The 26711-nt window shown below is 42.3% G+C and overlaps 1 protein-coding gene across 1 annotated transcript in view; it reads left to right on the top strand.

The window, feature by feature from the left end:
- CMTM8 (CKLF-like MARVEL transmembrane domain containing 8) overlaps positions 1-26711 on the top strand; it is a 155520-nt gene that overhangs the window by 110670 nt on the left and 18139 nt on the right. The window contains exon 2 of the mRNA XM_006851589.1: positions 22009-22182. Within this exon, the coding sequence (XP_006851651.1) occupies positions 22009-22182 (174 nt within the window). The remainder of the gene's footprint in view (positions 1-22008; positions 22183-26711) is intronic.

Below are 26711 nucleotides of genomic sequence, written 5' to 3'. Positions count from 1 at the left end.
AGCTTCATAGACATTTCTCCATAGAAGTTATACAAATGGGCAATACATACTCAAAAAGATGTCCAGCCTCATTTGTTGTTGTTGTTGTTAAGTGCCGTCGAGTCGGTTCCGACCCATAGCGACCCTGTACAGGGTTTCCGAGGGTTAGCCATCAGGAAAATGCAAATCAAAACCATAGTGACATGCAGCTTCATACCCAGTAAGATAGCCAAGATGAGGGGGAAAAAAAATAATAATAATAAGCATGGATGAGGAGTTGGAAAAATTAGAACTCACCTTCATTGCTGGTAGCATCTCAAAAGGTTAAATATAAATTATCATTTAAAAAAAAAAAACACCTCATTGATCTCCAGTTCATTCCAACTCATAGTGACCCTGTAGGATAAAGTAGAACTGCCTCAGAGGGTTCACGGCTGTACTCTACAGAAACAGACTGCCACCCCTTGTTCCCACAGAGTGACTGGTGGATTTGACCTTTTGATTAACAGACAAGTGCTTTTACAACAATGCCACCATGGCTACCTAGAGTTCCCACGTCCAAACAAAAATTTGTGCATAAATGGCCACTCAATAGCCACAAATTGGAAAGAAACTAAGTGTCTATCAGCAGATAAATAGTACAACTATATAATAGAATATTATTCAGGCATAATAAGAAAAATGAAATACTGATATAAAAGAGGGATCCCAAAAATTTTATGGAAAAATGGAATTAAAAGACAATGGAATTTTTCCACGGACTTTATGAAGCTCTCCTCATATGCTTTGATGCATCTTAAAAACATAATGCTAAGCAAAAGAAGCTAGTATATGCTCTCAATTATGTGGTATATCCAGAATAGGTAAATCTATAGAGACAGAAAATAGATTAATGGCTACCTGTCCCACGTGGAACTGGGTTACCCTATGAGCAGTCTTTTCAGGGGACCTGGTAAAGTGGAGATAGCACAAAGTAAGGTTTGCACCTGTAAGATTTTACCTTAACTTCAGATGTACCTGTAGACTTAGAGGCAGTGCTGGGAGAACAGGTTCTATAACAGAAAGAAGTCTTTGAACCTGACTGTAAAACATTAATCTGCCTGCTTAGTAGAATATTGCTTTGGACATGGCCTTGCACTGATCTGAGCTTTAGTCTCTCTACAATTGTTAAGTGCTGTGGAGTCTGTTCCCACTCGTAGAAACCCTGTATAGGGTTTCCAAGGAGCAGCTGGTGAGTTTGAACCATCAACCTTTTGGTTAAGACCGATCTGTGGTCGAGTGTTTTATCCCACAGCGCCATCCCACAATTCCTTTTCTACAATGGAAATGTAAATATCTACATATGGAATCCTGTTATGACGCTGTGGGTTAATGTGCCAGACTGCAAAGCCATTTGAACTGCAAGGTTGGTGGTTCAAGCTTACCAGCTGCTCCTCAAAAACCCTACATAGGGTCGCTATGGGACCCAGTCAACTCAATGGCACTTAACAACAAGACAATTGTGTGACTAACTGGATGTAACAAATGGTGTTAGTTAGAAACCAAGACAGTCATTGTCATCAATACATCTTAAGTGTGGAAGACATTTTATACTGACTCTCACTTCCCCCTTGTTTTTTCTCATCCTCTTTCCTATAAGCCTTTAATCTCCCCTCCTGTACTGGAAAGGCATGCCCTTTTTCTTCTCCTTTTACCTTTGATATTTCCATGCTTCACCACAATGGAGGGGGACCAGCTTTCAAACAAGGAAAAATGCTACAAACAGCAAATAGAGCAGGGACCAAGATTGGCATTTGACAATTGGCTTCATCCAAGCCTGCACAGATAGAGGCAGCCTGGGTATTACCGAATCCAGCCCCTTCGCTGTAGTGGTGTGGTTACCATGCAGTTTGTTTTATGTTTGTTTGTTTTTCTGAAAGACTCTAAGTAAGGACTGACTGCTACTGTGCTTATTGATGATAAATGAAAAGTTTTTCACGTCTCCACTGAGAATATTGAGGAGCCCTGGACTATAAGCCACAAGGTTGGTGCCTGCCGAGGACCTGCCTCGACACGGATGTTTGGTTCACGAGGTGGGGATATCCGGCGGCGATAGGGATAGCAAAAGAGGAGACACAGAGACACCCCAAAACCAGAGTGGATGCATCACTGGTGGGCAGACTTTGGACCACAGGCATCGTGGCCTCTGCAGGCAGCAACGCACTGCCCTGCAAACTGTACTGCATGCCCTCCAAGCTGTAATGCACACTGGATTCGGTCTGCGCCTCCGTTTTATTTAGGGGAAGAACTTTACACAAAGCTGGGCAGGACTAAGACAAGGTACAGCTAACATAAGTAATATTCCAGACATTTAGGCAACTTTATGTCGCACTTCGCAGGTTTGAATCTCACGACTGCAACTTGGTTTCTCAAGCCTAATTAACATACCTTTTAGCACTTAGCCTCAAATGGGGGAAGGAAAAGGAGGATTGAAAGGAGTCCTGCTGTGTTGGCTGCCTGGGCCAGGTTTGCTGGAAGAAGTGAGGTGCCTAGGTAAATGGGCTGCACCTGGAAACACTTTAGGGAGGGTGTCCTTTTGTCCTTAGAACAAAGACCCGGGAAGACACCCATTTACCTTGAGTGAATTCTTTGAGGAAAATTTTGCCTTTAGAATTTTACAATCTTGGCTTTAGGAGCAGTTTAATATTTGTCCATGGGTATCCAGGGCTCATGTCTTACATTAATAATAAACATAACTGAATAATCAGATGAAAAACAGTTTGCTAAGTGGCTAGAGTTTGCTCCTCAGAGCCTGTGGCCTGTATGGTCTGCAACACTCGGGCCCACAGGGCCTCGAACTCCTGACCAGGTCTTCACGGTCTGCAACAGGTGCCTAAACCCACCAACTACTACTTGGAAACACTATCCATGGTCACTATGAGTCAGAACCAATCTACAGCACTTAACAACAACAACAACAACCGCAATGAGATATTGTCTTACAAACAAGGCCCTTGATCAGCTCATTGACATCCAAGATCCTTCTGAAGTCCCTGGGCATAAAGAAGGAAGGAAGAAGGGATTCTCCAACTTTAGCTGCCTGTTGTTGTTAAGTGCCGTTGAGTCGGTTCCTACTCAGAGCGACCCTATGTAGGTTTCTGAGGAGCACTGGTGAACTTGAACCTCCGACCTTGAAGTCCAGCGCATTAACCCACAGCTGCCTGAAGGACTCTTTAAAACCCACTGCTGGGTCCCATCTCCAGAGATAATGATTCAGTCATAGTAGGGTGGGATTTGAGATTGCACATTACTACAGGGATGCTTATCCTGCTGGTCCGTTAACCACAAACTTTGAGAAGCAAACCTCTGTAGCTGTTGGAACTTAGTGTGTTAGTTATCTGTTGCTGTATAACAATTTAGTCACTTTAAACAGTGAGTTCATTGCTGTTGAACTGAGTTGAGTCTGACTCACAGCTACCCGTTTTATAGGAGGAGCAGCTGGTGAGTTTGAACTGCCAACCTTGCATTTCAAACAACCTTACAGTTCAGTGCTTATTCTAGGCCAAACCCAGCCTGCTGCAAAATTTTGTAGTTTTTTTTTAAAAACATACTTACTCCCATTCATTTACATAATGTCCAGGGTTATTTTCACTCTACAGTGAGTGGCAAAGTTGAATAGTTGTAAAGAGACTATATGACCCCCCCACACATACACAGCCTAAAATATATATTATTTGGCTTTTTGCAGCAAAGCTTGCCAACTCCTGCTTTAGTGGTTCTATCTTGTGATTCTAATTATGGGCACAGGGCTAAGTGCTTCAGGACCCTCACTGCCAAGATGCCAAGCATGCCAAGCATGAAGTCATGTTTCCTGGAAGAAAAAAAACATACGAGCAGTAATCACTGCTATTTACGTAAATCTTTGCAGATCACAAAACACATAGTAGTCCCTACTTATGAAAGTATAAACGGAAGCTCAGAGGGGAAATAAATTACCTGGGTGACAAAACTAGGATTCCTGTCCTTTCTGGAGTCCGGAATATGCTGCTGTAGAATAAGCACTTGACCACAAGGTTGGTTTGAACCAGAAGGTCAGTGGCTCAAACCAACCTGCTGCACCTCAGAAACCCTGTACAGGCTTGCTTTGAGTAAGAATCAATTTGACAGCACTTTAACAAGTCTAGAGGAAATGTAGTTGTTGTTAAGTGTCATTGAGTCCATTCTGACTCGTAATGACCCTGCACAGGGTTTGAGGAGCAGCTGGTGGATTTGAACCACCAACCTTATAGTTTGCAGTTCAGTGCTTATCCTACAGTGCTACAACTGGACTCATATGCAAGTTAAAATTGGAGGAATTTAGTGTGTTATTTGTTGCTATGTAATAATTTAGTGACTTTAAACAGTAACAAATGTATGGTATCACTCATAATTTCTGTGGAATTAAAAATCAATTTGGCTAAGTAGTTCTGGCTCAGGTATTTTCATGAGCTTCAGACAGGTGTCAGCCAGGGCTGCAGTCATTTAAAGCTGAACACAGGTTGGTGGATATGTGAGGGGGCGTCAGAATTTTTTCAGCCAGCCTCAGACTTCCCAGGCGCTGTGTACACGTGGCTGGCAAGTTGGTGCTGGCTGTTGATGGGAGGCCTCAGTTCTTCTCCACATGGGCCTGTCCACAGAACTGTTGGAGTTTCCTCACAACACGGCTGCTAGCTTCACCAGATTAAATGATCCAAGACCAACAGCCAAGGGAGCCTGTATCCTTTAATGATCTAACCTCCCAAGTCACATAGTTCCATTTACTATTACCTTCTATTCCACAGGAGTTAGTCAATACATCCAGCCTGCCTTTAAGAGGGGGTCCTGGTGTGGCACTGTGGGTTAATGCGTAGGACTGTAAAGTCGATTTGAACCGCAAGGTGGTGGTTAAAGCTCACCAGTTGCTCCTCGGAAACCCTATACAGGGTCACTATGGGTCGGAACCAATTTGACGGCACTTAACAACCACCACCTTTAAAAGGTGCAGGTTCCAACTCCCTGTACTGGAGTCCTAGTGTGGCACGCTGTAGATAAGCAATGGACAGCAAGGTCATTTGAACCACAATGTTGGCGGTTCGAATTCACCAGCTGCTCCTCAGAACCTACTTGACAGCACTGAACAATAGCAACAACAGCATACGTTCTCGAGGCTATAAATCTTTATGGGAGTAAAAAGTCTCATCATTCTCTGTAGGTTAGGCTGATAAATTCGAACTACTGAAGTTGTGAGTTAGAAGCCCAGCTTGTAATCCACTACGCTACCAGAGCTCCTTACCTTTAAGAGGATAGGAATTGAATTATGCCTTTTGAAGAGAAGAATATGAAACCATTTGTGTGCAAAACCACAGCATGGTTAGCCTTATATGCACATTTCCCTCCCTTTGCCTACTGGCAATATCAAAGTCCTGTGGCTTTGCCTCAGCACAGGTCTATAGTTGACCATAAAGACACCTGAAACACCCATGGGGCTCCTACAGTGGAGTTTGAGAAGAGGTTGGGAAGGCCAGAGTGATACACCCACCTTTCATGGTGTGTTTAAGTGTGGGAAGAAGACCAAGTGATTTGAAATTCCTCCCAGGTGATTCTGATATGCTCCTCCTCACCCCCAGAACTGCAGCTCTGACCACACCCTCCCCATTTTCCAGACTGGGAAGCAGAGGCCCAAAGAGGCCAAGTGCTTGGAGAGAGTGACACAGTTGAAGGCCCTTTTGCTGCATGTTGTAGGGATTTAAACACATAATGTCAGTAGAAACTTTGCAGGGACATAAGGAGGCAGCTATGAACTTGTGAGTTAAATGTGCCCTTCAAAGTCCTTCTATTAATTCATTCTTATCTAAGCCAGCTGACTATTTCTCATCAGATCTCTTCCCCAGGTAGTGTCTGGGTCCTATAGACAAGAGTCAAGTGTGTTCTTCCATGCCCTGTCACCTCTTTGGAAAATTTTTTTAGATGTAGGAACTAATCCAGACAGATGGTAAACTCTAATCTTCCTTCACTGAGCAGCAAACACTGTGCCTATAGTGCCTTAATCTGTTAGGAGCAATGTGTGGACACCCTCTAGTGGATAACTGGGAAAGGTCATCATGCTTGCTGAACAAGAGCTGCTGTGAACCTGGAAGGGGAGCCGAGATGGCTGACTTACAAGATCCAGGTGACTCTACAAAATAACTCAGCAAATGTAGGGAACAGTCAGCAGATGGTTCACAGAAGGGATAGCCTCATCTCTCCTATTATCTTCTCTGACTCACTGTGTTATTACCTGACTTATTTGCAAGTAGCAAAAATATGAGTATATGTATATTTGTAGGGAGTCCTGGTGTGGCGCTGTGGGTTAATGTGCCAGATTGCAAAGCCATTTGAACTGCAAAGTCGGCGGTTCAAGCTCACCAGCTGCTCCTCGGAAACCCTATACAGGGTCGCTATGGGTCGGAACCAACTTGACGGCACTTAACAACAACAAATATATGCAGGGACTTAAAAAAGTTTGCAGAGAAATTCCATTTCGTCGTTACTGTTGTTATTTGCTATCCATTTGATTCCTGTTCATGTTGACCCCCAGGATTTTCATGGCTAGGACCTTTCAGAAGCAGATCACCAGCCCCATCTTCCAAGGTGCCTGGGGAGGGAGGGGGCGGCGGGCAGGGGCTGAACCACCAGTTTTAGGCTAGTAGCAGAATGCTTAACTGTTTGCACCACCCAGGCAGGGACTCCTAGGTAGATAAGGAGGCTTCAGAAAGTTAGAAACATACAATGAAAATATAATGGAATTTTTCCACAAACTTTTTGCTGCCTCCTCACATCTTGGCATAACATGTATATATGAGGTGACAGCAAAGAACAAAATCAGAAACTTTTACTGTTAAGGTCCAGCTAGTAAATGTTTTACATATTCTGCTCTTGTAGCACAAAAATAGTCATAGATAATAGGTAAATGAGAGCATGCTGTGTTTGTGGGCTGTGGGTGGGAGCAGATGCCAACGGTGACTTAGGTGTGATGGTTCATTTTCCTCCCATGCCTGTTTCCATTGTATTAAAAAAAAAAACCTAGTTTGTGGTATTTGCTCATCATCTCTAGTCATGAGGGCAAGACTTGCTTTTGGGGCCCATTTACACAGAAATGAAAGTGATTTATTTTGAGCCTAGAACTCTTGGCACTTGAAGGTTATTCAAAAAATTAGCATTGATAGAAAGAGCATCCTAGGTCGTGGCTTGAATCCAGGTCCTGTCCTTATCATATACTAGCTTTGTGGGCAGGGGGTCAAGTGTGTGGATTGCAGGTTGTAGTTGTGACCCCTTGGTGAACGAGAAAGAAGCGGATTTTGTTTGCCTTTCAGCCTACTTGGGAAATTCCTCAGGTGCAAGGATCGGAGCCTTGCTCACCTTTGTACCTTGAGCACCCACTACCACATCTGGCCTGGGCTTACTGACCCAGATAGGCTTTAATGTTAACCCCTGTGACACAGTAACCTTGCCACAGTTCCTTAGCATATATTTACTGAAAAGCAGTATACTCTGGGAAGTGAATGTTTAAACTATCCTAGTAAATAGGATTAGCTGCCATCTCTGTATTCTTTCTTTCTGTTTCCATTGGAAAGAAACCAAGTTGCTACAAGAGCAGACAATGGACAAAAAAACCCTTGTAATGATCAGTCTTTGCTGAAAACGGCACACCTGGTAGCTCAGCATCAGAGGACTGCTATGGGAATTTTTGTTTGCATTGAAGAAGATGGTACTTTTACCAGAGCCTTCACATGCATGCAAACGCTGGACCATGAAAAAGGAAAACTGAAGAACTGAAACTTTTGAATTACAGTGCTAGCAAAGAATATTCATAATACAGTGGACAGCTAGAATAAAGATCTGTCTAGGAGGAAGTGACCCTTGAAGTGAGGAGACAGTGAGACTCTGACTCTGGATACGTCATCAGGAAAGATGAGTCTCTAGAACTGGGCATCATATTTGGTAGGTTGTCACAGAAAACCAGGGAACCTTTGATGGGTTGGATTAATACAATGGGCTCAAACAAACCAACGATACTATCATGCAGATGGCACAGGACTAGGCAGTGTTTCATTTGGTTCAAATTACGTCACCATGAGTTGGAGTCAACTGGATGGTTACTAAACAACTTATGTCCAAAGCTATGTGCTTGGGAGGGGGCTGGATGGTGGCATTCTACATTCCTAGAGATCGAATGCTACGTCCATAACATAAGCAAGGAAATGTAACTGGAGTCAACTTCCTTATTGTGAATGCTTCTAGGAAAAAAAACCCACATGGAAGAAAATGCACACCAGAAAATTGTCCACAGGGACTATTGCTACCCCTAACCCTAATTGGTACATGGGTTTTGGGTTTGTTTGTTTTTCCTATGTGGGCTTTTTCCATGTTACCATCTTCAACAGTAGCTGCTGGGTGTAGCTATTCCTCTAGGGCAGCTTTACTGTCTCCTAAATAGCTGTTTCTTCATTTATTAACTATAATAGTAGTTATCATTTATAAAACACATTGTCTCATTATGTGAGCTTTAGAAAATAAATATTGTCCTTGTGGCACTGTAGGATAATCACTGGACCACAAGGTCGGTTGAACTGCAGGGTCAGCAGTTCAAACTCACCATCCGCTCCTCAGAAACCCTATACAGGGTCGCCATGTGTTGGAACCGACTCAGCAGCACTTAACAGCAACAACAACACTATAAATAAAAAGCTGAGGTAGAGAAAAGTTCAAACGATTTGAGGCATAATATACTATATAGCATAATGGTTAAAAGCTTAAACTAAGTCATTTAACTCACTTCCTCTTCCCCAGCTGTAAAGTGGTGACAGTAAGATGACTTCCCAGGGTTGCTTCGTGGGTTAAATGAAGAAAGACATGTGATGCACCTAACTTCCTGCTCTGTAGCAGACGCTATGCTGTTACCGTTAATCAGGTCTTGGCACCTAATAGATGCTCAATAATTATTGGTTAAATGAAAATAATTTGCCCAGTCACATAGCTGGTAAGATTCCAAAGCCTGACTTTTTTCCACAAGGCCTGGTGGCCTTTACATTATACCATTTAACCAAATAGGAACAGAGCAAATGATAACCTTGTGTGGTGGGCCTTGTGGCACAGAACAGAAGGTGGCCACACTGGGCAAGGAGGACAGAGCTTATGATTCAGATCCTTTCAGCTTGACATCTTGGTAGTATTATTGCTCATAGGAGAGCTCTCAAGTCCAATCCATTTGTCCAGAAACCTGAGACTAGCAGATAAGACTCTCTGGCTCCATTAAGTGTCAAAATCTTGAAGGACAACAAAAAGGAAGCGGGTTAGTGGGGGAAGAGGTTCTAAGAATCACTGTAAACCATGGTAATAATATTAGCACAATAGTTAATAGCTGACACTGTGCCTATCTTGTACCAAACACTATTGTGCATACATTACTGAACTCATTTTGTCCTCCCACAATCCAATAAGAACAGTTACTATCTCTTCATTTGGCAGGTTAGTTACTTGCCCAAGGCAGGAACTAGCAGGCTGATTCCATGATTTTTCCCACTAAGCAAGCTCTGCCTCTCAGTCAGTTGTTATCAAAAGTGGTAGTAACAGCCAGCCAGAGAGTGGAGGGGCAGGGCAAGGGTCTGGAGCTGAAGTAATCCAGACTCTATATTATAAATTATAGTGGCACCCGACTAGAAGTCATAGCTGGGTACTACTTCTGCCATGACCACAGCTAGCTCTGTGACTCTGGACTGATTCTTTCTGAATGTCTTCCTGAACTTGACTCAGTTTCTCCATCTGTAACAGAATGGTTTATCCATGTCAGCACTAGCTTTCGATGACCCTCCAACCACTAGGGAATGAGTCTTGACTCTGAGAAAAGATGCCTTCCTTGGAGAGCGGTATCAGCTGTCGGGCTACCAGTCAGCCTTCACACCCAGCGCTGCGGTCTGGTCCTACTGTGTAAGATCAGAACCTATGGAAGAATCACATCGCCCATGGGGTACCTGTCTCAAAGGCTTTGCATTCCCTCCACCACCCTAACATGCATTTGACCCCAAACCCTGGTCTTTTCAATCACCTCATAAACATACAAAAGTTGGATAGTGAAGAAGGGAAACAAAAGAATTGCTGCATTCAAACTGTGGTGTTGGTGAAGAATACTGCATATACCATGAACTGACAAAAGAGAGAACAAATCAGCCTTAGAGGCAAGGATGGAGAGACTTCGGCTTGCTTACTTTGGACATACTTGTATCATCAGGAAAGACCAATTACTAGAAAAGGGCACAAGGTAGATGTCTGGTGAAAATAAGGGAAGCCCTCAGTGAAATGGACTGATACAATGGCCCAGTCATGAGCTCAAACAGGCCAACATATGTGAAGACAGCACAGTACCGGGCAGTGTTTCATTCTGCTATACATACAGTCAGCATGAGTTGGAGCTCACTCAATGACAACAGCAACTCCTGTAAATCTATTTAAACCTCACACTTCCTCCAAAGCTTTTATTTCTTGGCGACTTCCTGGTCCTTCACATCTCATTTCAGCCTAATTTCCTTTCATAAGACTTAGCTCAATTTATAGTTAAATATTAATGTACCCTCATGGGGGATAGAGACCCTGTCTGTTTTTACCCACCATTGTATCTCCCATGAGAACTCAGTGATATTTAGGTTGAATTAATGCGGCCACATCTCAGGAGAAGAGCCACCAAGCATGGTCATTAATACTGTGTAATTGTGTCCTAGCTGGGAACCTGAAGTAAATCTGCAATAGTGATTTCCAACACCACTTCATTGTAAGAAATTTATATGGTAAATCATTTAAAGTCCAATGAGATCTTTGACAGATGTGCTGAGCTCACACTTGAAACAATTCCGTTCTTCTTTTCGACACCAGCTAGGAACAGCTGGAAAGTTGCTCTTTGGGTAACCTAGTTAATCATCAGAACTTACCTGTCGGTTTTTAAGGCTGAGTACAGATAGTAACAGTGCTGCTTCCAACAGAGCCTAAAAATCAGAAACTGGCCAACTCGTATGCAATAATAATGTAGCACTTCCTGCCATCCAACAGTGCCAGAGTAGAGCCTGGCTTATGGGTCCTCAGAAATACTTGAACAAATGAGACCCTTTTTACATAGCATGGGAGAATTCCTCTGAATTCTCATGGACTTGGCTCCACAAGAAAGGGACTCACTGGCATAAACTTATTAGAACTTCTAGTTCAATTCTAAAAATCTAGGACAGCTGTTGTTTCATTGTTGTTAGTTATTGTCAAGTTAGGGTCGACTCAGAATGACCCCATGTGTGCACAGCAGAACTACTTCATAGGGTTCCCAAGGCTCTAACTTTTCATAAACAGATTATCAGACTTTTCTTCTGATGCACCTTCGTTGTTGTTAAGTGCTGTCAAGTCAGTTCTAACCCATAGGGTTTCCAAGGAGCACCTGGTAAGCTTGAACTGCTGACCTTACAGTTCAAAGCAACTTTTCAGTCCAGCACATTAACCCACAGAGCCACACCAGGACTCCGAAGCATCTTTGAGTAGGTTCACACTCATAACCTTTCAGCTAATAGTCAAGCATTTACCACCCAGGTACTGGTCTGTAGCATATTAGAATATTCTGCTTCTAAGTATGGCTGGCACCTGTCTCTGAACCTCACAGCACCTTCCTACAGAACCAAAGCCTCTTTTCAAATGAGTAATCCCTGACAGGCATATAGTACCAATAAGCAGGAGCTTACTTGGGCTTATTTACTAATCTGTAGTGTGCAATTTCACATGTTTTTCAAAAACCAAGTAAAATTTCTCACTGAAGATTACTAAATAAGTATTTATGCCTGTGCTTACCTTAATTATTGGGCAATCCAACCCTGGTGAGAGGTGTACACACAGGTGGTTGAGGAGGGCTGTTAGAATCAGCTCATTAATAACCTCAGAAAGCAACAGTTGATGTTTGATTTTTAAAAATATGTTCATAGCAAATCACAGATGTCTGTTACCATTCAGAGTGCATACCAGAGCATTCTACAACACAGTTGCACTAGTTGAAATATTTGACGTCCATGATGACCCTATGTCAGAAAAAGTTTAGCTATGTGATTGTGTTGTTGTTAGGTGTCAACTCATATCAATTTTATGCTCAACCGAACAAAACACTGCCCAGTCCAAATTTGATTGTTCTTCTGGCAATCCATGGTACTTTTAATATTCTCCAACACCATAACTCAAATGTATCAATGCTTCTACAGTCTCCCTTATTCACTGTCCAACTTTCACATGCATGTGAGGTTATTGAAAATACATTGACTTCAGTCAGGCTCACAGAGATGTCCTCAACGCTCCAAAGAAGTCTTGTGCAGAAGATTTGATTTCCTGATTGCTGCTTCCATGAGTGCTGATGGTTGAACTGAGCAAAATGAAGTCTTATGACAACTTCAGTCTTTTCTCCATTTATCTTGGTGTTATTTATTGGTGCAGTGCTAAAGATTTTTGTTTTCTATGCATCGAGGTGCAACCCGTACCAAAGGCTGTGGTCTTTGCTCGTCACCAGTAAAGTAAGCACGGTTATATAATCTGCATATTGTAGGTTATTAATGAGTCTTCCTCCAATCTTGAGCCACATTTTCTTCATATAATTCAGCTTCTCTAATTATTTGCTAAGTGTGTAGATTTAATAAGTTTGGTGAAAGAATACAACCCTGGCACACACTTTTCTTAATTGTAAACCATTCAGTATCCCCTTGTTCCGTTCGAATGACTGCCTCTTGGTCTATGTGTAAATTACTCATGAGCACGATTAAGTGTAACAGAATAGTCTCATTCTCCAAAATATTGTCCATAACTTGTCATAGCCCACACAGTTGAAACATTTGCATACTCAATAAAACACAGATAAACATATTTCTGGTGTTCTCTGCTTTCTACCAAGACCTGTCTGTCGTCAACAATGATATCTCTCGTTCCACGTCCTCATCTGAATTCGGCTTGAACCTCTAGTACCCTGTCAATGTACTATTGCATCCATTATTGAATTATCTTTAGCAAAATTTTGTGTGCATGAAACATTAATGCTACTGTGTAATGACTTGCGCATTCTGTTGGGTCCCCTCTTTTGGGAAGAGATCCATATTTGTGCCCATTCCAAGCAGTTGACCAGGTAGATGGTTTCCAAATTTCTTGGCATAGATGAGTGAATACCTCCAGTGCTGCTTCAGTTTGTTGAAAGATTTCAATTTGTATTTCATCAGTTCCTGGACCCTTGTTCTTTGCCAATTCTTTTAGTGTACCTTGGGCTTTTTCCTTCAGCATCATTGGCTTTTCATCATATGTTACCTGTTGAAATGGTTGCACAGTGGCTACTTCTTTTTGACACAGTGACCCTGTATTCCTTTCCCTCTTCTTTTGATGCTTGCTGCATCATTCAATATTTTGCCCATTGTTGTTGTTGTTGTTAAGTGCCGTTGAGTCGGTTCCAACCCATAGTGACCCTGTACAGGGTTTCCGAGGGTGTAAATCTTTACGGGAGTAGAAAGCCTGATCTTTCTCCTGCGGAGCAGCTGGTAGTTTCGAACCACTGACCTTAAGGTTCGCAGCCCGATTCGTAACCACTATGCTACCAGAGCCCATAGAATCCTTCAATATTTCAAGTTGAGGCTTGAATTCTTTCTTTTTTTCTTTCAGCTTGAGAAATGCTGAGCATGTTTTTTCCTTTTGATTTTATAACTCCAGGTCTTTGTACATTTCTTTATAATATTTGGCTATGTCTTCTCGAGTTGATCTTTAAAATTTTCTGTTCAGCTCTTGTACTTCTTGTACCTTCTCATTTCTTCCATTTGCTTTGGCATCTCTACATGAAGAACAAGTTTCAGAGTCTCTTCTGACATCCATTTTGGTTTTTCCCTTCTTTCTTGTCTTCTTAATGACCTTTGGCGTTCTTGATGTCATCCCACAACTCTTCTGTTCCAATCTGTTCCAATGATCAAATCTGTTCCAATGATCTCTAAAATCAGGTGAGGATATATTCAAGGTCATATTTTGACTCTCGTGGACTTGTTTTAATTTTCTTCAACTTCACCCTAAATTTGCATTAGTGCAATTGATGGTCAGTTCCACAGTCTGCCCTTGGCCTTGTTTTGGTTGATGATATGGAGCTTTCCCACTGTCTTTTTCCACAGCTGTAGTCAATTTAAGTCTGTGTACTCCACCTGGTGAGATCATAGTGACACTGTATAGGGTTTCTGAGGAGCAGCTGATGCCACCCTTGTCATTCACAGTCCAGTGCCAATTCTACAATGCTACACCAGGAGTTCAATGTTTACAAATACCATATTTAGTTTTTAAAAGGAGATACAGAAACTGCATTTGATTTAGCTCACTGCTCTAATTTTATGGAGAGGAATGAGAAGAAAACTCTTAATTAAAAAGTAGAAATCTTCAGCTTGATAGTATTTATCAAAACCCAACAACAGACATCAAACAAATGTAAAACATCAAAATGAACAGTGAAGACATTAGAGTAAAACAAGGATGGTCAGTGCTACCGCTATTCTCAAAGTTGGCCCTAAATGTTCTATTCAATACAATCATACAAGGAAAACAAGTAGTATAGATATATACTGGAAAACATCAAAGCTACCGTTATTGCAAGTGATAAGATTATTTTACCAGAAAATTCGAAGTAGTCAACTGGGTGGCTGTTTGAGGTCTGTAGGATGGGCAAACACAACTGGAGCTAAAAGGCGGTGTACCCCATGTTTCCTTATTCCAGCACCCCCCTCTCCCCAGAGATAGCCATTTGAGAAACCTCCATATTTATGAAGAATGTGTGTACTGCCACTTTCTGGCTCTGCTTTATACATTAACAAGTAACTTCCCATTACACACCCATTCCCTCCCCCCACCCCACTGCTTCCCTCTCCTGTGTTATAATTTGTTTAAATCAGTTTTCAGTGTTTATATTATTATCCCTGTGTAAATATTTGGAATCCTGGTGTGCACTGTAAAATAAGCACTGAAGTGCTAACTGCAAGGTCGGTGGTTCAAACCCACCAGCTGCTCCTCAGAAACCGTATACAGGGTCACTATGAGTCGGAACTCTCTTGACGGCACTTAACAACATGTAAATATTTAGAGCTGAGTGTTATAGTAAACAGTGATTTTTTTCTGATGTTCATCATTGCCTTTGTGTGGGTGTGGGTGTTTGCTTAATTTTCTTTGTAGCTAATTTGCCTCACTTTTTCCAAGAACCTCTCAGAAAAATTTCCCACAAAGCCAGTCATTTCAATAACACTCTCTTCACTGTCCGCCTTGGAATTCCCTTTATCTTTCTTTTGGGTTGGGGTCCTTGTTTCCTTGTTCCCATGCCATACTCTTTCTTGGTTTACTTCTCCTTTTGGTGGAGCATGCTCTCTAAGAGGTTCAACGGGTTAAATAGAAAGTAAAATGGCATAAGGCCTGGTGATGACAGCGGTTAGCATGGCTGTCTTGTATCACCTCTTCAATCAGACTTGGTTATTTTCTGTTCCTGGTGCACCTGTGATGCTTGGATTTACTTTCACCTCTTTCCTGTGTAAAGAGCCCTGGTGGCACAGTGGGTTTAGTATTGGACTACTAACTGTAACTAACAGTTCAAACACACCAGTCATTCTGCAGGACAAAGGTGAGGTTGTTTGCTCCCGTAAAGATTTACATTGTGTGACACTCTTGTGTCCTGTACGGTCACTATGAGCCATAATCAACTTGGCAGCAATAGGTGAGGGTAATCAGTAAAACTGGCATAGGTCTATATGTAGTAGCATGCAAGGATGTCATCCATAGTGTTTCTGACTGAAAACCAGTGATCAGACAATGTTACAGAACTCAGTCAGGACTGCTGATAAATACCCACAGGGCACACCACTCCACTATATGCTTCAGTCTCTAGCTCTGTGGGTCAGCAAACTTAGCTGCCCCAATTAAGTGCCTGGAGGCACCCCACTTTGCAAGCAAGCCTTCTGCCCAGTCATTCAGCTTTACTTACTCCATGGGCTAGGAAGCCCCCCACTCCGTCTTGTCCTCTGGCTCTTGGTTCCACGACTGCCACTCCTCTGCTATTCCCCAAAGTGTCACAGCTTTATGTCTCTGGGTCAAGGAGGCTCAGTGCACAGGGATCATGGGGCCCAAAGGACATGCTCTATTCCTGACTCTTCTTCTTTGATGATAGTGAGCTCCTCCACCACCCCTCCTGCTTCTGAGATGACTCATTTTATACACCTTAGAGTTTCAAGTTTTTACAGTCACAGTTAACTCTGTTAACCACTCATTCACATCTGAATCACGTCATCCTATCAATGTCTTCTCCCACCTACTCTTAGTCAGACCCATTATGTGAAGAGTCATTTGGTGGGAGTGACAAAGACTAAACATATTAAATAATTCACAACAACCGTATGTACAACAGAATGTGATACTGCCCGGTCCTGGACCAGTGTCACAATTGTTATATTTGAGCCCACTATGGCAGCCACTGTGTCCATGCATCTTGTTGGGTGGTCTTCCTCATTTTCACTGACCCTCTACAAATAAGCCTAGAGTTTGTCATACACAGCAAGAAATTAATAGCTTTTGTGGAGTGATTTCCATCAGTATGGCTTATAGCAGGAAATAAAAGGTTTGCTTCTAGATGTATTTCAGTTACCTAGGAAATTCACCTGGGTAGAATAATTCTTTTCTTGACAGGAGCATTTTTTCTGTGTTCACTGTTGAGGTCATGAATCAAGTATTCCTGCTCTTTGAGAGACGTCTCAGTTAATGGTACTGTCCCTGTGTGTAAACAATGACCACTGCTAGCCCATTAGACAAAGCTGCTGTAGACAGTGGGCTCTGCTTGCTTTAATAATGAAAATGTTCTTGCATTCAGAGCTGTTAGTTGAGGTAAACAGTCTGAACACAAGCTTGTGCTGTAAATTCTTAACCTTTACATATCTGTAGAGAGACAGACACCAGAAACCTACGTGTGGCGCCTCTTCAGTCAACTCTTAGGTTTTCTGTGTGAATAATCAACCACAGCTCCACCAACCCTTTCACTTTGAATCAAGAAGCTCGTGCTGTTGCTTCTGAGTCTGTCTTGCCCGATTACGTCTATTAGCAATCTTACTGATCCATCTGTATGTCAGATACACGTGTATAGATTACCTGTCAGTTATGATGAATTCAGGCCCCCATCAAAATCCATTAGTGTGAGAGTTATTTTCAATTTCAATAAATGCTGTTGCCACCAATATAAGCACAAAAAGCAGCTTTTCCTTAGACTTCATAGATAACATCAAGCAGATGAAAGAATGTCAGATTTCTACCTCTAAAGTGGTCTGCTACCTGCCTCCCTAGCATAGGCATTCAAACTTTTACAGAGAAACGAGTTCCTCTGTGAAATCACAGACTCTTGGTGTGGTGCTATAGGATAAGCACTGGACTGCAAACCACAAGGTCAGCAGTTCAAACCCACCAGCAGTTGCTCAGAAACCCTGTACAGGGTTGCCTTGAGAGTTGGAACCGACTCAACGGCACTTAATAACATCTTGAGAGCAGCTTAAAATGGCACTTGGAAACCTGCCTGAGGGCATAATGATCCTCACAGTAAGTATTCCTTCTTGTTGTTGTTGTTTAGTGCCATCAAGTCAGTTCCAACTCATAGCAACCCCATATGGGGTTTCCGAGGAGCAACTGGTGAGCTTGAACCACCAACCTTGCAAGTCAAACCAATCTTGCAGTCCAGCACATTAACCCACAGACCAGAGTAATCTAAGCTCTTAGAACTGCAGCATCTACTTCTCTTTCTGAGGGTCCAATTCTACCTCAAACTGGCTAGCTTGAAAGCTGAGCTCATGAACACCTCTCTGTCCCTTTACCCTATCCCTTGTCTAATATTTCAGCTGAGTAAAGGATTCCCTAAGGAGTCCCGAGTTGATGCAAACAATTCATCATTCAGCTGCTAACCAAATGGGTGACGGTTTGAATCCACTCAGGGGAGCCATGGAAGAATGGCCTGGCAATCTACTTCCAAAATATCATCCATGAGATGGAGCAGCTGGGGACTCTGGACTCAGGGAGGGAGAGGGTCTGTGTACTAACAGCTGGGGGCAGGTAGGTTTGTGGGCTGTACCCTTTGATTGTTTGAATGGTTATATATTCCTGAGTGCTTCAGGAATGGAAGCAAATGCTGTTGAATGATGATGCATGGAGGAGATTGTAATCATTTCAATGAAACAAAATACAATAGGATGAAAAAGTAAAGCTGATGTTCTCCCATGTAAACTATCACTCAATTCACAATAAAAACTTAAAAAAAAAAAAGCCATCATCCACTGAAAACCCTATGGAGCACACAGTTCTACTCTGACACACACGGGACCACCGTAAGTAGGAGTTAACTTGGTGGCAACGGGTGTGTCTTTGGTCATCAATTAAGTTAATCTTTTCAGAAGCCTAGAGATCTTTACACTTTATGCCATGGGATAATGTGTCAGAATGCAAAGTCATTTGACCTGCAAAGTCGGTGGTTCAAGCTCACCAGCTGCTCCTTGGAAACCCTTTACAGGGTCGCTATGGGTCGGAATTGACTCAACAGCACTTAATAACAATCTAGTAAAATCTTGAAATGTATCTTGAATTCGTTCCTTTCTCAGTATTTGCTTATATCTTATTGGTCTTGGATGCATCATCTTCTTCCATAATGGATTATTACATCCTCACACCCACCCTTCACTCTTCCTGATGCCCACTCTCCATACAGCTAGAATGTTCCTAAACAAACTTAACCTGATTTTATCGTCCCCTTGCTTAAAACCTTCCCCAGTACACCCTTAAGTTAAAGTACAAAATCCTTAGAGTTCCTTGTTGTTGTTAAGTGCTGTTGAGTCAGTTCCGACTCATAGCAACCCTGTATAGGGTTTCCAAGGAGTGGCTGATGAGCTTGAACCTCTGACCTTGCAGTTCTAACTGACATTGCACTCCCGTGCATTAACCTGCAGTGCCCCACCAGGACTCCGCACCAGGACTAGACCCATATAATCTGACTTTAACAAGCTTCTCTAACATTTTGCACCAGTGTCTTAATGTGCTGCACTTTGTTGTTGTTGTTGTTGTTAAGTGCCATCGAGTCAGTTCCAACCCATAGCGACTCTGTACAGGGTTTCCGAGGGTGTAAATCTTTACGGGAGTAGAAAGCCTCATCTTTCTCCCACGGAGCGGCTGGTAGTTTCGAACCGCTGACCTTAAGGTTCGCAGCCCGATTCGTAACCACTACGCTACCAGAGCTAGCAAAACCCCCTCCACCTCCAGACCTTTGTCCATACAGTACTGTCTGCCTAGAATACTGTGTTCCTGGCTCTGTAGCTTACTCAGTCTTCAGATTCTGCTTAAATGTTATTCTTCAGTGTGGCCTGCCCTCTTGGTTCCCGTTCCTACCAACAAGGTTTAAAAACAATTTGCCACTGAGTTGACTCCAACTGGTGCACTTGAACTACCAACCTTGTGGTTCGCAGTTTAGTGTTGATTGATTCTACAGCACCACACCAGGTAGATTATAATCTACCTTTGTGATTATAATCACTTTATGATGATAGAATGTGTGTCACAGTATAATAATTGCGTTCCCTAGAGTTTTCAGTCACTGATTTTTAAAAAATATACCACTAGGCCTTTCTTCTCACGTATCTCTGAGTGACTCCAACCTCCCACCTTTTGGTTATCAGTTGAGCACATTAACAATTTGAGCAATCTATGGATCCAACATCCTGGGTGGAGTTAGATCCTCCCAGTATAGGCCTTTATTGCACTCTGCATCTGCCTTCATAGCATTTTCCACAATTACAATGAGCTATTTCTTCCCCAGTGGACTCCTGGTGTGGCGCTGTGGGTTAATGTACTGGATTGCAAGGTCCATTTGAACCCCAAGGTTGGTGGTTCAAACTCACCAGCTGCCCCTCAGAAACCCTATACAGGGTAGCTATGAGTCAGAACCGACTTGACAGTGCTTAACAACAACATCATTTCTTATCCAATAGTTAGGAGCCCTAGTGGCACAATTAGTAAGCATTGTACTAACCATAAAGTCAGCGCTTGAAATCCACCAGGCCATTCTGTAGTACAAAAATGAGGCTGTGTGTTCCCGAAAAGATTCTGTCTCGGAAACCTGAAGGAACAGTTCTACTCTGTCCTGCTAGGGTGTTGTGAGTCACAATCAACTTGCCAGCAGTGAGAACAAGACCCGTTCAGTTTGTCCTCCACTGTTTCCCCAAGGTCTCTTATCAGGAAGTCTGGCATATTGTAGGTGGTGGGATACTAAATAAGTGAGTGAAATCTTGTTTTCCTCCCTTTGTGATTGTTGTTCTTGTTAAATGTCATCAAGTCAGTTCCAACTAATAGCGACCCTGTATAGGGGTTTCCGAGGAGTGGCTGGTGCACTTGAACTACCAACCTTGTGGTTCGCAGTCTAGTGCTGATGAATTCTACAGCACCACACCAGGTAGATTATAATCTACCTTTGTGATTATAATCACTTTATTATTTTGTCCCATTAACCACAAGAAGGATTCCTGGTGTGGCACTGTAGGGTAAGCAGTGAACTGCAAGCTCAGTTTGAACCCAAGATCAGTGGCTCAAACCCAACAGCCACTCCTCAGAAACCCTATATACAGGGTCACTCTGAGTTGGAACCAACTTGATGGCATTTGACAACAAAAACAACAATCACAAGGAAATCCTAATGCAGAAATCAGATAATTTGTCATGACTTGCCGCTCTCGACGCCTGATGCTATTTCCTGCAGATATAGTCCAGAGACTAACTTTCTCGTGATTTAGAATTAAAGTCCTCCTGGTTCCTGGGTGGTGCTAAAATTCAAGATGCATACTTTGTTCTGCCGTTCTTTGTCCAGGAAAACTAACAATACCCACTATTCAAATCTGTTTTTCTTTCTTTTTTTTTTTTCAGCAAAATTTTCATTTAGCCAATGGATGACATTTGTTTGACTTTGGGTTTGGTCTCATCTTAGACAGTGGAGTTGGACGACTGAGTGACCATGTCTGGCCCAGACCCTTGCTCATCCTCCTTTTGAGCGCTTTCTCAGGCCACACCATATGTGTGAGAAGCATAAATGGGCAGGGATCCCCAGAGGTTCATACCTTGAGAAAAGGTCCATCCCAGGGGCCATCTCTGAGTGACCTGTAGTCTCATTTCGTTTGACAAGTGTAAGCCTGTGAGCAAATTCCAGCCATGATGTGTTGTTTTGCCCTGCAAGATGTTTTTAACCTCTTAAGTATGCTAACCTTTAAACATCAAGATTATCATGTGCAAACTTGAGCTTCTATGTCCACCTGGGGAGCAGGGAGAGATAAAAAAAAAAAAAAATCTGGCAAAAATCACCCCACAATTCAGCAACAATTGCCTGGAGCTGAACAGAGACAAGAAATAAATTTTCTTTGCCGTGTTCCTTGCTCTGCATGCTAAATTTATTTATTTTAACTTCCTGGCATTTGTAGGCATGTAAATTTGTAACAAGGAGCCCTGGTAGCATAGTTGGTTACCCATAGTGGGTTACCCATGCTATCTAAAAGGTCAGAGTTCGAATCCACAAGCTGTTCCCCAAGAGAACGATAAGGCTTTCTGCACCAGTACGGATTTTACAGCCTTGGAAACCCTATACAGGGTCGCTGTAAGTTGAAACTGGTTTAACAGCACACAGCAACCAGCAAGTTTGTCACAATTAGTGTATTTTAAAATCGTATAGCTCTGGTAGCATCGTGGTTATGAGTCAGTCTGCTTATCTCATGGTCAGCAGTTTGAAACTCCCAGTGAGTGATTCCACAGGGAAAGATGAGACTATCTGTTCCCATAAAGATTTACAGCCTCAGAAACCTTATGCAGGGATCCTATTAATCAGAACCACAACTCCACAGCACACCACCACCACCACCACCACCTATGAATATATTTGTAATTGGCGCTCTGTATAATTGTTTTTTCTCTGTCTCTCCTATTTTACAGGTCCTGGGACTGCTGGTATGGACACTTATTGCCGGAACTGAATACTTCCGCGTCCCAGCGTTTGGCTGGGTCATGTTTGTTGCTGTATTTTACTGGGTCCTCACTGTATTCTTCCTCATCATCTATATAACAATGACTTACACCAGGATTCCCCAAGTGCCCTGGACAACTGTGGTAAGGAAACCCCTAAGTGTTCTTGTCCATTTCTCACTAGACAGGATGGGATTTAGGCCTTCACTAGTCAATTTTGGATTCTTTCTGGGCCAAAAAGAGAGTGGGCCAAGCAATGGAGAGCCCAATAGAACAAATAATTACCACATTATCCAATAGCCTCTTGAGTGTGTGACACGGAGTATGAAGTGGCTTAAGTTGGAACTTCTAAAAATTTCTTTCCGGCAAAATAGTGAACAAGTTTTATGATGATCAAATCAAGGGGAGTTCAGTTCTCTTATGTGGACTCTTGTTTAACTGAAGTCAGCCTGGAAACAGGTATGTGAGGGCACCAGCCTCCATAGACCCTCCTTCCTTCAAACCCCACCTGGAGTTGTGACCTTAACCCTTTGGACTCCAGAGCTCTTTGATGTGTGATGCATGCTGTGTGCAGAGGTAGAATGAAAACTGCTTTTAGAATGAATCTGGAAGCAAGAGTAGTCTAGGGTGATTGGATTCTTGCTGAGGCTTCAGCTAACATGCTGGAGTCAGGATAAACAAAGATCACCACACAGTCTACAAGTAAACGGAGACTTCAGTGTGTAAGCACAGTAGTACCCTATGATGTGTGCTGGAGTTCCTGGGTGTTACAGATAATTAATGTGCTGGACTACTAACTAAAAGATTGGAGGCTCAAGTACACCTTTAGATTACTAGGCCTTTGTTCTTAGGGTTTTATTTCTTTAGAAAACGAGCTGCTGAAAACCCTTTGAAGCACAGTTCTATTTTGACACATGTGGAGTTAGCATGAGTGACATCAACAGCAACTCATTTGGTTCTTTTGATTATGATGTGTGCTAACGTGGGGGGATGTACAAAGTGTGATGCAGATTACCACCCTGATCCGTGAGGAACAAGTGGGGAGTCTGTAGTCAGTAGATGATGTTTAGCATCATCTTGAAAATAGAACAGGTCCTAAGTGAAATTCACAGAAAGGAGCTAAATTGAGCCCCATAATTTCACTTTCTTTCACATAGTGGACTGAGTGACTTTGACTATTTCTCCAGATCCAAAACTGAGAATTCTCTATATAGGATTCTCTAGACTCTCTAGACTGTCACAAATTCTGAAGATAATTACAAATGTTGTTGTTAAGTGCCATCGAGTCGATTCCAACCCAAAGCAACCCTGTATAGGGTTTCCAAGGAGCAGCTGGTGAGCTTGAACCACCGACCTTGCAGTTCAAACGACTTTGCAGTCTGACGCAGTAGCCCACAGTGCCAGACCAGGACTCCATTTACAAATGAGATACCCATAAATGTCTATGTTGGAATAGTGCTCTGCTTCCTTGGTAGATACTGGGGAAGAAAAGACTTATTTTGATGTTGGATTCCGTTTAAAAGTATCTTAAAAGTATTCTAATAGACTACAGGATGAGGAAATAATCCAAGAGAACTGGGGGGATTTCTGGAAGGCTGAGTCTAAAAGTAAATCTTAAAGAACACGACTATGAACTTAAGAGAAGAACCAGACAGTGTAACAGGAACAAATCACTGGGATGTAAAAATGAATAGTAGCTTTGTTTCCACATTTGCCTCAGTTTCCATTTTTAGGTACATGGTTTAGATCAAGATTGGCAGACTTACTCTGGAAAGAGCCAGATAGTAAGTATTTTTTGGCCTTACTGGCTACCTGGTCTCTTGTCACAACTGCTAAGTTCTGCCTGTAGCATGAAAACATCCATAAGCAATTCGTCCATGAATGTGCATGGCAGTTATATATGCTTAATATATAAAAGCAGATGGTGGGTTCGATTGGACATGTGGGCAATAGTTTGCTGACTTCTGGTCTCCCCATTTACCAACTTTCATCTAACATTTCACATTTATAACAATAGCAAAAAAATCTATCCAACAGTTTTACGCATCAGCAGTTTACGTTCAACAATAACAAATGCTGAGGTGCTAGGCAAGAGCTGGTTGTGATGGTTATGGTTATGTGTCAGCTTGGTTAGACCATGCTTTTCATTGGTTTGGCAGTTGTGTAACAATGTAATCGTCCTTCATTTTCACATAACTCTGATTTTCACCTAACAACCTGGTTTTTAGGACCTAACCTTGTGGGTATAAGTGAAGAGTGTGTATATGGTCTCTTTTTAATACCCTAAATTCTTTCATGGATTTATTACATTAACTTTTAAAAACAAATGGTGTTCAAAAATAACCTAGCAGCATTCCCTCTGGTACTTTTTAGTTTTCACAATGCTTTGATTTTCATGATCAGAATTTATCATCAAGGGTGTGACCCCATTTTATAAACTAGAAGACTGAGGTTTGCAGCAATATGACTTTGCATAAACTCACACCCAGCTGGAATACATGTCATTCAACAGCCATCCAGTGTTGTTTGGCTTTTTTCCTGGTTCCAACCTGCTTCTGGTACCCTAGTTGGTTACGTGTTGGTTTCCTAACTACAAGGTTACCAGTTCAAGTCTACCAGACACTCAGTTGAAGAAAGATGAGGTTTTCTGCTCCCATAAATATTTACTTTTTTTTAGTTATGTTGTGGCACTGATTGATAAGTACTAAACTGCTAACCACAAGATCAGTGGTTCAAACCCACCAGCCGCTCCTCAGAAAAACCCTGTACAGGGTCACTTAACAGACTCCATGGCACTTTACAACGACATCTGCTGGAGCAGTAAAAAGCCCATCTCAAAGTCAGGGAACCTGCACTTTTAGTCCCTTCAGAATCATTTAATCATTTATCTCCTCATGCAAGTCCTCCAAAGTCAAGGATTGCAAACACATATGTGTGAAGGGTACTGACAGGTTATGCAAATGAGTGAGCTGAGCATGCTTTTTAATTTTTACTACCCAGATATACTTTCTAAGCATATTAAATAGCATGAGAAATAGTCTTCTCTTCTTGCACACACACAAAATAAGCTGGATATATGGTTCCAAGATTGCTAGGTATTCTGTTTACTTTGTGGGTTTGATTTGCTTTGTTTTCTAAGAGAGTCCATAAATCTGGATTTTCAAATGCTAACAAACTTTCTAAAAACATTTCATTTGGTGCTGGCAAATGCTGCAGGTCAAACGAGTCTGACTTCTGGTTAGGAGTTTTATTTACTGTTCCAGCTGAAGAGCACCTTTGCAATCTCTGAAAGCATTTGTGAGTTAGATAAACGGTATTAACTGAGTGTCCAGAATCTAGTCTGGAAAATGTTTCATGTGAAACAATGGCAACCTTATCTTAAATTTGTATATTGTCTATTGCCCAGAAAGTCTTGGCTGTGCTTTGTGACAAATCTGATTTGAGCTGAAATTGTAAAGCAATAAAATTAGCCCTCTTCCTAGCAGTAAGTGCCATTGTCTACCCAAATGTATTCTTTTGGTCATCTGTAGTTCACCATCACTGACCTCTCATTGCAAGTTCTATTGAGCCTCCTTTCACTGATAATAGACGCTGGCATTTATTAAGCACCTACTGTGTGTCAGGTATTATACTAGGTCCTACATTTACATCATTTCATTCAATCTTCAGGATCACTCTGCAAAGAGTGTATATATTTCCATTTTACAGTTAAAGTACTGAGATCCAGGAATGAGAATTGATGTATTTGAGTTATGATATTGGAGGAGAATATTGAAAGTACCATGGACTTCCAAAAGTACAGCAGAATATTCTCGTACAGCAGCATTAGGAAACAAAGGAACAGGTAACCTGTTGGAAGAAGTACAGCAGAATATTCCTTGGAAGCCAAAATAGCCAGACTTCATTTCTCATACTTAAGATATATTGTCAGGAGGCACCAGTCACTGGAGAAGGATGTCATGTTTTCTAAAGTAGAGGGTTGAAGAAAAAGAGGAAAAACCCCAACAAGATGGATTGGCACAGTTCCAACAGTGATAGGCTCAGGCATAGCAACGGTTGTGAGATTGGCCCAGGACTGGGTAGTGTTTTGTTCTGTTGTGCATAGGGTCGCTAAGAATCAGTACTGACTCACTGTCACCAACAACAGCAATGCTAAGCACAGCTGTCAAACCCTGGGTACTCAAATACTCATTTCTCTTGATCTTGAAAGTGACTGTTTTCATTGTGCCATATTGAATAGAAGTGCTAGCCATAGCAGAATGTTATGCCTCACTGGTCTTTTTTAGCAGCTCTGTGGTGCCACAGGATAAGCACTCGACCTCAAGGTCTGTTTGAAACACAAGGTCACTGTTCAAACACACCAGCCGCTCCTCGGAAATCCTATGCAGGATCACTGACTGGGAACCTATTTGAAGGCACTTAACAGCAACCAAAGAGTCCTTATCTTTCCCAATCTTTTCATAAAACCCTTCCACAAAAGATGGTGCTAGACAGAGGCCCAAACCGACAGCCCGAGGCCCAACCCTCCTACAGCCCAGTCACTGATGCCCAGACCTCCAGAGGCCCAAACGGCCCGCCGCAGAGGCCCAGGCCCAACTGAGGCTCAAAAAAGTTACTCTGAGTTAAGCAATAAGAAGCATAAAAAGGGAAGACCACATCCTGATCACATATTC

The sequence above is a fragment of the Chrysochloris asiatica genome, unplaced genomic scaffold (assembly GCF_000296735.1).
Source record: "Chrysochloris asiatica unplaced genomic scaffold, ChrAsi1.0 scaffold00030, whole genome shotgun sequence".
NCBI classification, from domain to species: Eukaryota; Metazoa; Chordata; class Mammalia; order Afrosoricida; family Chrysochloridae; genus Chrysochloris; species Chrysochloris asiatica.
Note: the sequence above shows the minus strand (reverse complement) of the source record. Positions and strands in the feature narration are given on the sequence as shown.